The sequence below is a fragment of the Rhineura floridana genome, chromosome 18 (assembly GCF_030035675.1).
Source record: "Rhineura floridana isolate rRhiFlo1 chromosome 18, rRhiFlo1.hap2, whole genome shotgun sequence".
NCBI classification, from domain to species: domain Eukaryota; kingdom Metazoa; phylum Chordata; class Lepidosauria; order Squamata; family Rhineuridae; genus Rhineura; species Rhineura floridana.
The window spans coordinates 16,756,311-16,769,506 of NC_084497.1; the positions used below are offsets into that span (position 1 = coordinate 16,756,311).

The 13,196-nt window shown below is 48.7% G+C and overlaps 1 protein-coding gene across 2 annotated transcripts in view; it reads left to right on the forward strand.

Moving 5' to 3' along the window:
• The window catches only part of OTUD3 (OTU deubiquitinase 3), a 24,552-nt gene continuing 11,356 nt past the window's right edge, over positions 1 to 13,196 (forward strand). Inside the window, exons 1-7 of one of the 2 annotated variants that reach the window (XM_061601510.1) lie at positions 1 to 296; positions 5,654 to 5,802; positions 8,977 to 9,089; positions 9,746 to 9,868; positions 10,731 to 10,859; positions 11,307 to 11,403; positions 12,861 to 13,036. In XM_061601510.1, coding sequence (XP_061457494.1) covers positions 109 to 296; positions 5,654 to 5,802; positions 8,977 to 9,089; positions 9,746 to 9,868; positions 10,731 to 10,859; positions 11,307 to 11,403; positions 12,861 to 13,036 — 975 coding nt within the window. In that variant the 5' untranslated portion in view covers positions 1 to 108. The remainder of the gene's footprint in view (positions 297 to 5,653; positions 5,803 to 8,976; positions 9,090 to 9,745; positions 9,869 to 10,730; positions 10,860 to 11,306; positions 11,404 to 12,860; positions 13,037 to 13,196) is intronic. The other variant, XM_061601511.1, reaches the window with a different exon arrangement.

The following is a 13,196-nucleotide window of genomic DNA, read 5'->3' on the forward strand; positions in this document are numbered from 1 at the left end:
TCCGGGCTACTTCCTCTCTATGACCCCCCCCCGCCTGTTCCTACTTGGGGGAGAGTGTTTGTGCGTGCGGAGCGCGCGCATGCGCGGTAGCCAGAGCAACAGAAGACGATGTCTCGCAAGCAGGGGTCGAAGGCTCGGCCCGGGAAAGCGGAGACAGAACGTAAAAGAGACGAGCGGACGGCCCGGAGGGCGCTAGCCCGCGAGAGGCGGAACCGACCGCAGGCCCAGGGTGAAGGAGACCTGGCCGGGCAGCTCCAGACGCTCGGGCTGCGCCTCAGAGAAGTGCCGGGCGACGGGTGAGGCGAGCCCTGCCCCTCAGGTGGCTGCGAAGGGAGGGGGAGGGGCTTGTTGTTCCCCACGGCCCGCCCACAACAGCTCCTGCGCGAGGGTCCCAAGCCACGCCCACCTAGCTGAGGCGCCGGCCGCGATTCTGCCCCGCCCTCACTCAGCCGCGTTGCTGGAGAAATAAGCTCCACCCACCCCGCTCGTGTTTGGCTTCAGGGCCTGCCCACACGTCCCGGCGGCTCCGCCCACAGCCCTCCATTCGTAGGTTTTTCACGGGGAGGAGGGGCGAGAGGAGGCTGAGGTGTTCCCGCCATCCTATCAGGCCCGCTTTCGGCCCGCCCCGCCCCCACCCTCAGCATCTCTTTCTTAGGGGAGGAGCCCAGGGCGGCAAACAAAAGCCCTGTAAAACATCATGAAAACAGACTTTAAACTATGTTAAAAGAAAACATCCCTAAAAACATAAAAAACTTCTTCTCAGGCCTTTTTTCGAGGTTCCTCTACCTTCAAGAGTGTGAGGAGTGTAGCAGGTAAAGATTCCTCTATGATGGGGAGGACGACATGCTGCTGAATTTCCATCTTTCCTTCAGCATAGGAGCAAGTGGGGAAAGGAAGCAGAATTCTATCTTTCCTCTCTCTAGGTGGCTTTGCTCAACTCTCCCCCCTTTTGTCATTTAGACAAAAGAATTTTGATCCCACTCTTCAGCCAAAAAAGGCTCCAAGAGCAGCTTGTGGAATGTTTTTAAAAAAGAAAAGAGTGCCCGGACCTCAGGCTCACAGTTTAAAGAGACACAACACAAAAGGAAAATAGGTTGGGGTGGAGGAGGAAATAAGCAAACTCAGCTACCAGTTCTTAGTTACAAGTTTTTCTAACGACCAGCTGGGGTGGAAAAGTTCAAAAAAAGAGGAGGAGGCAAAAGCTGCTGGCCTCTCAGCTGTGACCATGAAGTGGGCCTGCATCCCTTCTCTCCTCTATTACAGCCTGATACATTGGCTGCTGTCAGGTGACAGTTGATGGATGGGAAGCCTCAGCAGAACGGGCAAAAATAATAATAAAATTTTATTTTTAAGCCGCCTATCTGGCCGAACCAACGGCCACTCTAGGCGGCGTACATAAAATGAGAATTAAAATACAAAATATGAATACAAAATAACATCTCTGATCAATCAACCCCCCCACATCAGGGTCCGCCAGATTACCCAGGAGTCCCGTAGGCTCGCCGAAACAACCAAGTTTTTAATCCTTTGCGAAAACCTACTAGGGAGGGGGCATGACGAAGTTCATATGGCAGAGAATTCCAGAGGGTGGGGGCCACAATCGAAAAGGCCCTCTCTCTGGTCCGCACCAGCTTAGCTGTTTTAGCTGGTGGGACCGAGAGAAGGTCTTGTGAAGCAGCTCTCGTCAGGCGGCATATTTGGTGATGCTGAAGGCGCTCCTTTAGATAAATTGGACCGAAACCGTGTAGGGCTTTAAAGGTTAAAACCAACACCTTGAATTGGGCTCGGTAAACAACTGGTAGCCAGTGTAGTTCTTCTAACACAGGAGTAATATGATCATAGCGGCAGCCGTTTTTAATCAACCGAGCCGCCGCGTTCTGTACCAGCTGTAATTTCCGGACCGTCTTCAAGGGTAACCCAACGTAGAGCGCATTACAGTAGTCTAAGCGAGAGGAGACCAGGGCATGTACTACCCGTGGGAGCAGATGGACAGGAAGGTAGGGTCGCAGCCTCCGTATCAGAAGTAGTTGATACCAAGCTGCCCGGCTCACCACAGAAACCTGAGCTTCCATGGACAGCTTGGAGTCAAGAATGACCCCGAGGCTACGAACCTGGTCCTTCAGGGGCAATTTTACCCCATTCAGCACCAGGTCAATATCCCCCAACCTACTCCTATCTCCCACAAGCAGTACCTCGGTCTTGTCGGGGTTCAGCTTCAGCCTATTACCTCCCATCCAATCACTTACGGACTCCAGGCACTTGGAAATAGTATCCACAGCCAACTCTGGTGAGGACTTAAATGAGAGATAGAGCTGAGTGTCATCCGCATATTGGTGACACTGCAACCCAAATCTCCTGTTGATTGCCCCCAGCGGCTTTACATAGATGTTAAATAGCATGGGAGAGAGGATAGAACCCTGTGGCACACCACAGTTGAGAGGCCAAGGGTCTGAAACCTCATCTCCCAAAGCTACCCGTTGATGCCTGTCTGAGAGATAGGAATGGAACTACCGTAGAACTGTGCCCGCTGTTCCTATTCCCCTCAGGCGATCCAACAGGATACCGTGGTCGACGGTATCGAAAGCCGCTGAGAGATCAAGGAGGATGAGGAAAGAATGTTCTCCCCTGTCTAACGCCCTCCTCAAATCATCCACCAGAGCGACCAAGGCTGTTTCAGTTCCATATCCAGTCCTGAAGCCCGACTGGAATGGATCTAGATAGTCTGTTTCCTCCAAGTGTGTCTGTAACTGCTTGGCCACCACTCGCTCAATCACCTTGCCCAGAAATGGTAAGTTAGAGACTGGGCGAAAGTTGTTCAACTCTTGGGGATCCAAGGAGGACTTTTTTAAAATAGGTTTTATTACCGCCTCCTTGAGGGCAGATGGCAGTGCACCCTCTTTCAAGGAAGCATTTACCACTGCCTTGATCCCTTCGCTCAGTCTCTCTTTGCAGCCCACAATGAGCCACGTGGGGCAAGGGTCAAACAGACAAGTGGTCGGCCTCACAGTAGAGAGCACCTTGTCCACTTCCTCGGAGGGAAGAGGCTGAAACTGATCCCACCGGACCGGGCTACAACTAGCTGCCTCTGGCACGCTACCTGTATCCACGGCGTACGGAATCACGTTCTTTAGGCGATCGATTTTGTCAGCAAAGTGTTTGGCAAATGTGTCGCAGGAGGCTTTAGAATGTTCCATGGGTTCCTGTGCAACTGGACCGACCAGGCTTCGGACCACTTGGAACAACCTCCTGGGACAACACTCTGTGGATGCAATAGAGGCAGCAAAGAAATCCCTCTTTGTTGCCTTTGTTGCCACTTGGTAGGCAGCTATTGCTGCTCTCACCAGTGTTCAATCGTCTTCAGAGCGAGATTTCCGCCACCGGCGTTCTAGTCGTCTCACCTCCTGCCTCAGACCCCGTAAGCGTGGTGTATACCAGGGTGCAATCTGAGTTCTATTCAGGGGGAGAGGACGTTTCGGAGCCACCCGGTCTATTGCCCCGGCGATCCTCCTATTCCACTCAGCCACCAGGGTTTCGACCGGGCGACCTTCTGACAACTCCAAATCTCCCAGCGCATTCAGGAATCCCTTTGGCTCCATCAGGCATCTGGGGCGGACCATCCTAATAGGTCCCTTTCCCCTGCGGATGGTGTGCGGCAAAGAGAGATCCATGTTTACCAGATAGTGATCTGACCATGACACGGGGTTCGAAAAAATAGCCCCCATTTTCAGAGCACTTCCTTCCCCTCCCGAGACAAATACAAGGTCAAGAGCATGACCGGCTACATGGGTGGGCCCAAAATTACTAAGGTGCAGTTCCCAGGAAGTCATGGTTTCCAAGAAATCCCGAGGAGCTCCTGTGAGGGCCAACTCAGCATGTAGGTTAAAATCCCCCAAAACCAAAAGGTTGGGGGAGAGAACCCGCACGTCTGAGATAACCTCGAGCACCTCAGTCAGGGAGTCAGCTGTGCAGCGGGGCGGGCGGTACACAAGCAGAATCCCTAAACTGCCCTTAGGGCCCAACCTCCAGTACATGCAATCAACAAACTTGGTCTCGTGGAGAGGAAGTCTGGTAAAACTCAAGGACCCTCGATAGATGATTGCCACACCCCCTCCCCGCCTACCAATCCTCGGCTGCTGCGCAAATTGGAAACCGGCTGGGCACATGGCCTCAAGCATAGGGGCTGAGGCCTCGTCCAGCCAGGTCTCCGTAATGCATAATAGGTCTGCATGTTCATCCACGATCAAGTCATTGATGAGTGATGTTTTTTGCACTACAGACCTGGCATTACATAACAGCAGTTGAAGATTGGATGGAGTCGTACATCCCCCATTTATCTTCTGGTGATGGGCAGGCCCGGAACAAGGGATAGATATTAAGCATCTATCCCTTGTTCCCCTAAACTGGCCTGGTCTGCTCCTCATACCCCTCCAGCATCTTTTGCCGCCTAGCCTCTTAATATTGTGGCCTCCCACCCGCCCCCCAGGAGTCCTCTCTGCTATACACATGTCCCCCTCCCGTCTGGGACTCAAGCAAGAACCCCTACCCTCAGATAATGCCACGCAAAGTGCTAAAGTGCTTCGTTGTCTTCCACCCTCTGCCTCCTCCTCTCCTCCATATACAGCCCAGAGAGGCTAAATAGCACCACAGTCCACGGGTAGTGGCCCCGTGCCCCTTGTCTTCCATCCTCTGCTGCGGCCTGATGGAATGGCTGATGGACAGCTGCTTCCTCTTCCCTTGTGGTCTTTGAACACACATCTTGCCCCACTTGGCCACTTTTCAGTCATCATCAGGGATTGTGTAAAACAAAGCAAAACATTTACATGCACTCTGTTAAAGTGTTTCCTGTTAACAGGAAGAACGGCACAGAAAACAGGCTTGTTATTTTGTTTTGTTGATGAAGATTGCAGTAAAAAAGTGTTGGACTAAATAAATTAGAAAATTAGAGTACTTTAAGAGGTTTTCACTTCATATGACCTTGAACTTTCCTCAATGTGCTGTGTGGAATTTTGGGGATTTTTTTAGCTTGTTATTGCCTACACTGACTGGCAGTGACTCTCCAGGACTCCAGACTGGGTGCATTCCCTGCACTTACCTGGAGATGCTGGGGATTGAACCTGGGACCTTCTGCTTACAAGGCAGATATTCTACCACAGAGCTACGGGGCTTCCCAAAGATGAGTACAATGAGGAGAAACATTTTAAACTCTGGTTCCTACAAATGCCAAGATCGAGGGCATGCGATTAACTAGACAGAAAGGAACAAATCTTCATTGTACTAGAGGCAAAACCATGCATGGTGCGATTCAGCAGTGAAAGTCAGTGTAGCTGTCTTAGAGAAAGGGTGTAGCTCAGTGGCGGAGCATCTGCTTTGCTTGCAGATGGTCCCAAGTTCAATCCCTAGCATCTCCAGATAGAGCTGCCTGAAACCTTGGAGAGCCACTGCCAGTCAGTGTAGACAGTACTGAGCTAGATGGGTCAATGGCCTGACTGTAAGGCAGATTCCTATGTTCCTGTGTTGGATCGCTGCTCAGTCCTGCCCTGTTAGTAAATCATTGACATGATGTCAGTCCAGCATTCTCTGTCTCCCCTGTCCTGTCCCCCACTTGACAAATCTGCTTCGGATAAAACTCAGTTGGGAATCTGTCTTCCCACAGGAACTGCTTGTTCCGGGCTCTTGGGGACCAGCTCGAAGGCCACTCCCGAGATCACCTCAAACACCGCCAGGAAACAGTGGACTACATGATCAAGCAGCGGGAAGATTTTGAGCCTTTTGTGGAGGATGATGTTCCTTTTGAGAAACATGGTTAGTACCCTTTGTGAGGCAAGACGGTTGTGTCTGGTGCCCTTGAAGAGGGCTCAGAAAGAGTTGTTAGTCCAAAATACAGCTACTAGCCTACTAGGTGGAATTAGCCAATGGGAATATATATTTCACCAGTTCCGAAACATTTTCATTGACTGCTGGATTGATGCCAAGCTCTATTCAAAGTGCTTGTGCTTATCTTTAAAGTCCTTTATTACAGGCTACCCTGTGGCCCTCAAATATTCCTGGACTACAATTGCTGTCATCCCTGACAGTGCTCTGGAGTCGGAGTCGGAAGCAATTTTGGGTGGAGTCGGAGTCAGTAGAAATGTACCGACTCTGGCTTCAAAATAAATTTTGATTGACAATTTTTTTAAAATATAAATTCAAAATGTCAAAGAAGCTTCCCATGAAGTCAGCTGTAGTTGAGCATTTCACCATAGCTCAAGATGGGAAACATTTTGTGTGTCAGTGTATGACACAGGACCCAGATGAAGACAAATGCTGCGATGCCAAGATCAGCGCATAATAATAATAATAAATTTAATTTCTGTGTCGCCTATCTGGCTAAAGGCCACTCTAGGTGACGTACAAAACAGTTAAAACACAATGAGATAAAATACAATAATACAATAAAAAACAGTATGAGAATAATACAGCAGCAACAATATTAAAACAGGGTAGGAGGCATTTCAGTCACAGTAATTAACCCTCCCCGGAGATCCCAAAGGCCTGTTGAAAGAGCCAGGCCTTTAAGGCTTTACGGAATACATTTAGGGAAGAGGCGTGCCGGAGATCTTGTGGGAGGGAGTTCCAGAGAGTGGGGGCCGCCACTGAGAATGCCCTCTCTCTTGTACCCGCCAATCTAGCTGTTTTTGTCGGCGGGATTGAGAGAAGGCCTTGAGTGGCTGATCTTGTCAGGCGGCATAATTGGTGGCGTTGAAGGCGCTCCGTAAGATAAACTGGGCCGAGACCATATAGGGATTTAAAGGTTAATACCAACCCCTTGAATTGGGCCCGGAAAACAACTGGAAGCCAGTGTAGATCGAACAACGCTGGTGTGATGTGATCCCGGCGGCGACTATTCGTAAGTAGTCGAGCCGCCGCATTTTGTATCAGTTGTAATTTCCGGACCGTTTTCAAGGGTAACCCCACGTAGAGCGCATTACAGTAGTCCAAACGAGAGGTGACCAGGGGGGGAGCTGATGAGCAGGAAGGTAGGGTTGCAGCCTTCGTATGAGGTGTAGTTGATACCAGGCTGCCCGGCTCACCGCCGAAATCTGAGCCTCCATGGACAGCCTGGAGTCAAGTACAACCCCAAGGCTGCGGACCTGGTCCTTCAGGGGTAAACTCACCCCATTGAACTTCAGGTCAACATCTCCCAACCTTCTTTTGTCCCCCACAAGTAGCACCTCGGTCTTATCGGGGTTCAGCTTCAGCTTGTTCCTTCCCATCCATCCACTCACGGATTCCAGGCACTTGGACAAGGTCTCCACAGCCAACTCTGGTGAAGATTTAAAGGAAAGATAGAGCTGAGTGTCATCTGCATATTGGTGACACTGCAGCCCAAATCTCCTGATGATTGTCCCCAGCGGCTTCATATAAATATTAAATTACATGAGAGAGAGGATAGAGCCCTGTGGCACACCACAATTGAGAGGCCAAGGGTCTGAAACCTCCTCCCCCAATGCTACTTGTTGGTACCTATCGGAGAGAAAGGAACGGAACCACTGTAATACAGTGCCTCCAATTCCCAATCCCTCCAGGCGATGTAAAAGGATACCGTGGTCGACAGTATCAAAAGCCGCTGACAGATCGAGGAGAAGAAAGGTGAATTCTCCCCTATCTAATGCCCTCCTCAAATCATCTACCAGAGCGACCAAGGCTGTTTCAGTTCCGTGACCGGTCCTGAAACCCGATTGGTATGGATCCAAGTAATCCGTTTCATCCAAGTGTGCTGACAACTGGTTGGCAGCGATAAAAATGCTCCTATGAGAGCTTCCAATGTAAAAAGACATTTACAGCCCTTTCCAGGGCTGTGGAGTTGGAAGCAATTTTGGGTGGAGTCGGAGTCAGACAGTAGAGAAATAGAGGAGTCGGAGTCGAAGGTTTGGCGTACCGACTCCACAGCCCTGATCCCTGACTATGAGCTGTGCTGTCAGGAATTGGAGTACAACGTCTGGAGGGGCCAGTGGTTAGCTACCCCTGTTTTATGTCTTTGCATCGGGGTCCATGCATTGAGGTTTGCCTTCAGAGCTACAGTGGTTGGTTCATCTCACCTTTGGAACTGCTTCCCTACAGAGGTTTGTCTGGTGCATGTCTCTTTAATTTCTCAGGCCTGTAAAAGCCTTAGTTAATCTATTTTTATTTTGCTGTTGTGGTCTTATGCTTTATTTGCCCTGCTCTTTGCACTGTTGTTGTTTAACTATTTTATCCACAAGTTTATCCACTTGTTCTGATCCACTCTTCCTCAACCTGGTACTCTTCCAACAAGCAGTTGCTGGCTGAGGCTTATGGGAGTTAGAGTTCCAAACATCTCAAGGGTGCCAGGTTGAGGAAGGCTGTTCTAATAGTTTTTGTCAGCTGTTAGCTACCCTAGGGGCACAGATCCCCAAAATGCATACGGTACGAGGGTGCTTTCAAACCAGCAGGCCTGAAAGAGACTTGTTTGTATCTCTTTGTATGAAGATGTTTGTCTGTTGTGTCCCAGAGCGCTATCTTAAGGCTGGCACTTGGGTTTCCGGTGGAACTGCATTGGAATCAGTCTTCATACACATTCACATTGTATTGTTGCAGGAAACCATTAATGTCTCCACACATAATTTTTAGCTGTTTTAGAGTCGTGTGTGCGTGTGTGCACGTGCATGTGAAGGAAGGTGCTGCAAACTGATTTTGGAGTTTGCTGTATTAAGCTGGGAGTAAACTTCATAAGTAACACAGACAAGTGTATTGATAAAACTTCTCTACAGCCCTTTCCAGGAGTTGCATTGGATCCTACAGCTGTTAGTTGCTTGGTGTTATGCCAAGAGATTGCCCCTTAGTGACTGTTCCTCTCTTCCTGACTAAAGGGTCTCTTCTGTGCAGTCACCTTTGCTGTATCTGTGTGGCATCTTTCCCCATGTTTGCTTTTTCTCACTCTCTAACATCGGTTTCCCTCTTCTTCTTTATCTCTTCCAGTTGCCAATTTGGCACAACCTGGAACTTTTGCTGGCAATGATGCTATTGTAGCCTTTGCGAGGAACAATCAAGTGAATGTTATGATCCACCAGGTCAATGCCCCTCTGTGGCAGGTACGCCTCAAAACACCAAATGAATAATAATGTACTATTACACCACAATGCAGATTTTTCCTCCTGTTTGCAAAAGAATTTTCTAAATTTTGGAAATGCAGGGAGTGGGGGGTGGGAAGGGATGACGCCTTCTTATGCAAAACAGATGTCTGAGTTAGATTCTTGTAATGCATCCTACATGGGCCTGTCTGACAACTTGTTTGGAAATGATATCTAGTACAGAATGTGTCACCATTCAATTTGTGTTATATGGGGTTGGTATAATCATATCTCCCCTGGTCCTGAAATCCTTTGCCTTACCACAAGCTGAGCTTAAGCCTGTCCAAATTCAAATCCGGGCCTTTCTTTCAGTGCGGCTGCCTGTCCAGCCTGACCTCCCTGACATTGTTCACCCTTCCATGGAAACTTATCCTTGCTAAGGATGCAGATGCTGGGCGGGGGAACAGGCATGGGGAGGGCTTATTGTGGGCGTCCCCTTCACTGAGCCAAATGGAAGGTATAGATCATACAAATCCTGTGAATCCACGTAGGGAATGCAAGTGTCTGCCTTAGTGAAAGCCTAGCTTTTTTCTGAGGATGTTGTATGCTCTTGAGAGCATTAGACATAAAGCCTCCCTCATGTAGCCTCTTATCAAGTATCACCCCTCCTTTCTCAGATTCACGGAACAGACAAAAGCAATGCACGAGAGCTGCACATTGCGTATCGGTACGGAGAGCACTATGACAGTGTCCGAAAGATTAACGACAATTCTGAGGCTCCTGCCAGACTACAAACAGAGGTTGGTTCTGTGATCCTGGGTCATTCAGAAGGCTTTTGGGATTTGGGAGTGCTAGGTAAACTCCAGAAACATTCCTGGGGTGGGCCTGTCCCTGCTTCATGCTTCACTGTGCAAAACAGTGTGCTTGTAAAAGTAAAATTGTGCATGTAACAGATTTGCTACCCTATTTAACACACATAGTGGAGCGGGTCAAGCATAGGGTGGGAGTCTATGATTTAATTCTTCGAAGGAGTTTGACTAAGCCACAATGGAAAAACACTTCAAAGGGTGGGATGGAAATTCCTTAACGAGTAAATAAGGATACGTAATCACCCTTGAGAATAAACTATTATCAAAGCCGGGTCAGACAAGGGCTTGGAAGAGATACATAACTTGGCTATAGTGCACTTGCTTTGCGTGCGACGGACCAGCTTTGGTTCCTGGTATCTCCAGGTAAAAAAGGATAGCGGGTGCCAGAGTAGACCAACTAACCATCAAAGGTAACGGATGCTTTCCCTAAAGGGTGTGACTACTGAGTTTGATGTAGGATAGCCATCATCATCTGCTGGTGATTGGCTTGCAACTGAAATTCCTCAAGAACACGCACACTTTCTCTCTCGCCCCAGAGTGCAGAAGCCACTTTAGTGTGGGGGTGTCCTCTAGACAACACTTGAGCAACTGTGCTTGGTTCTTTTCCACCTGGTGAAGTGCTGATTAGGCAGGGAAAGTGCATAATTTATTTATGTTTTTGTGAACCAATCTGAGAAATATTTGTTTAAAATAAATAAATCTGTTTTGGGTCCTTGCTCACATGATGGTTTAATTCACTTCTGCCCCTCAGTGGCATAGGACAGCATGTTGCAATGCTTTTGTGTTATTCCAGATGCTGTGTAAAAATCAATCCAATAAAAAAGAGAAAATCCAGCTGAAGGAGGAGGCAGAATCTGAAGGGGAGATACAAGATGAAATTGAGGATGCAGTCCAGAAAGTTCGGAATGCAACTGACTGCCTGGTTAGTCTTTTGTTGAAGCACTCAAGGCTGTTTACAGTAATGGCTTAACACTTAACAGACGTGATACAAAAGGAATGCAGAGGGAAGAAGAAAACAAAGCAAAATCCAGGTTCCAACACTTTTGTGCTGTTAACTGATGACGCCACGTAACGACCAGGTGAAACAGTCAGCGCAGGAGGCAATTCTGGGAGAGGGGAACTGAACGGCAATTGGTCTCAGCCAGGCTGATGCATGGGATTTCTCTGTCATGTCTTTCCCCTGATGCAGCCAGTGGGGAATGTGTCGCTCTGGCTACTGTAACCCAGGAGTATTTGCTTGGCTTACATCACGGGGATAAATAACACCAGCCTACCTTCCAAGGGATTCCTGAGAGAATGCATTTGAAGAACTGTTGCTAAGTCTGATGCTGATAGTTTCCAAGAACAGTGTATTTTGTTTGCCTTTCAGGATGCTGATTTAATCATCCGGATCCTTGAAACGGAGGACTACAATATTGAATCTACAATATTTGCTGTTCTTCAGATAAATGAAGTGAAAAGGCTCCGTAAGTATCAGAGCGTTCTTTCCTTGCTTCTTGTGTTGGAGCCTGCGCAGCATTTCTGTTGAGTAGAAGAGTGAGCAAAGCAGCAGCAGGTTTCCTTGTTCAGCATCTTTTGTGTTCTTCAGCCCCCTCCTCTCTTTTTTGGGGGGGGGGAAGGGAGTGGTTTTCTATCCCTGCTCAGCTGTTGAATGAGTCCAGAGGGAAACCAAACTGAGCACTAGGAGATCATCTTGCTAACATCAGAAATATTAGCATAATTGTGTTCTGGTTTTGAGGTGCTGGATTTTTTTTTGTTTTAACATAGGGTTGGAATAACTGAGGGCATCATGTTTGCTTATATATTTCCCATATTTTATAAGTCACCTTTCAAGACTACAGTCTCCGACACTGGAGGCATTCCAGAGGTAGCTGGACGGTCACCTGTCGGGTATGCTTTAATTTGCATTGAGCAGGGGGTTGGACTCGATGACCTTATAGGCCCATTTCAACTCTATGATTCTATGACTACAGTCTTCCCAATGCGTGTTACCATGATGAAACAACCTAGTTTCGTTCATGACAAATATTAAAACCACAAAATTACCAATTACATTGAGGAAGACTAAGGAAAAAACAAGGAGTGGGGCAACGTGGAAACAGAACCTGGAACCTTCTGGAGGCTGAGATTAAGTAAGTTCATGGTTCACAGATATCCACTGGGTGCCTCTCTGACAGGCAATCTTTGCGTGTTATAAGACAGATGCAGGATTCTTACCCCCTGCCCCACCGCCAAATGTGCCCTGTCACGTCTGGGCTGGCAGGGATCTGCTGGAGAGACAACATGAGATAATAGGTTATTGGCCTGATCCAGCAGGCTCTTATGTTATCTGAAGAGCCCTGCTGGTGGAGGCCAAAGGCCCATCTAGTCCAGCATCCTGTTCTCACAGGGGCCAGCTAGATGCCTCACTGGGAAGCCCACAGGCAGGACTTGAGCAGAACAGCACTCTTCCTATTTGTGATTCCCAGCAACAACTGGTATTATTGAGGTACTCTGCCTCCGGCAGTGCAGAAAGAACATAGCTGTTGTGGCTAGTAGCCATTGGTAGCATTCCTCTCCACAATTTAGTCTAATCCTCTTTGGTGACCGTTACTATGTCTTGTGGCGGGTGTGAGTATGCTTATTCCTTCCACCTACCTGCCGCATTTCCTTAGCGAACACCCTGTCCTGGGCAGCTGCAAAACCATGAAATAAGATCAGCTGGGGAAAAACTGCTTGTGTGTGTGCAGGGGGGAGATTGGTGGATGGGAGAAAAGCTGCTTAGCCTTTCTGCTAGTTGGCTCTGCCTTGCAATCATGGCCCATTCCTCCACCTCTTCTTTATGTGGAGGCTCCTTAGCTTTCGTGCCTCTTCCTTGGTTCTGCGTGTGCCTAGATGCCGAGGCCTGGGACGTGTCCCTGAGAAATGGCCCTTCCTCTCTTAGATGCTGAGGCAGCCCAAGAAACCCAGGAGGCAAACAGGCAGAAACAGCATCCCAGGCCAGTCCTGTGGGAAGAGAATGGAAGCGGCACCAGGATTTTTGGGAGCCAGGAAATAGGAAACAAGCCCCAGATGAGCTCCGTGGAAGGAAACCAAGCCAGTAAAAAGCAGGCGCCAAAGGTATCTTAAGGAGGAGGAGGGGAAGGGGAGCCTGCTTGGGTACTATAAGAAGGAGTTCCACAAAGGAATCTGCCTAGATGACTTCTGAACCGTGTCCCAAATAGAAATTGTGAAATCTGCACTCTCCCCATTCCTCCTTGCACCATTGCCATCCAGCTTT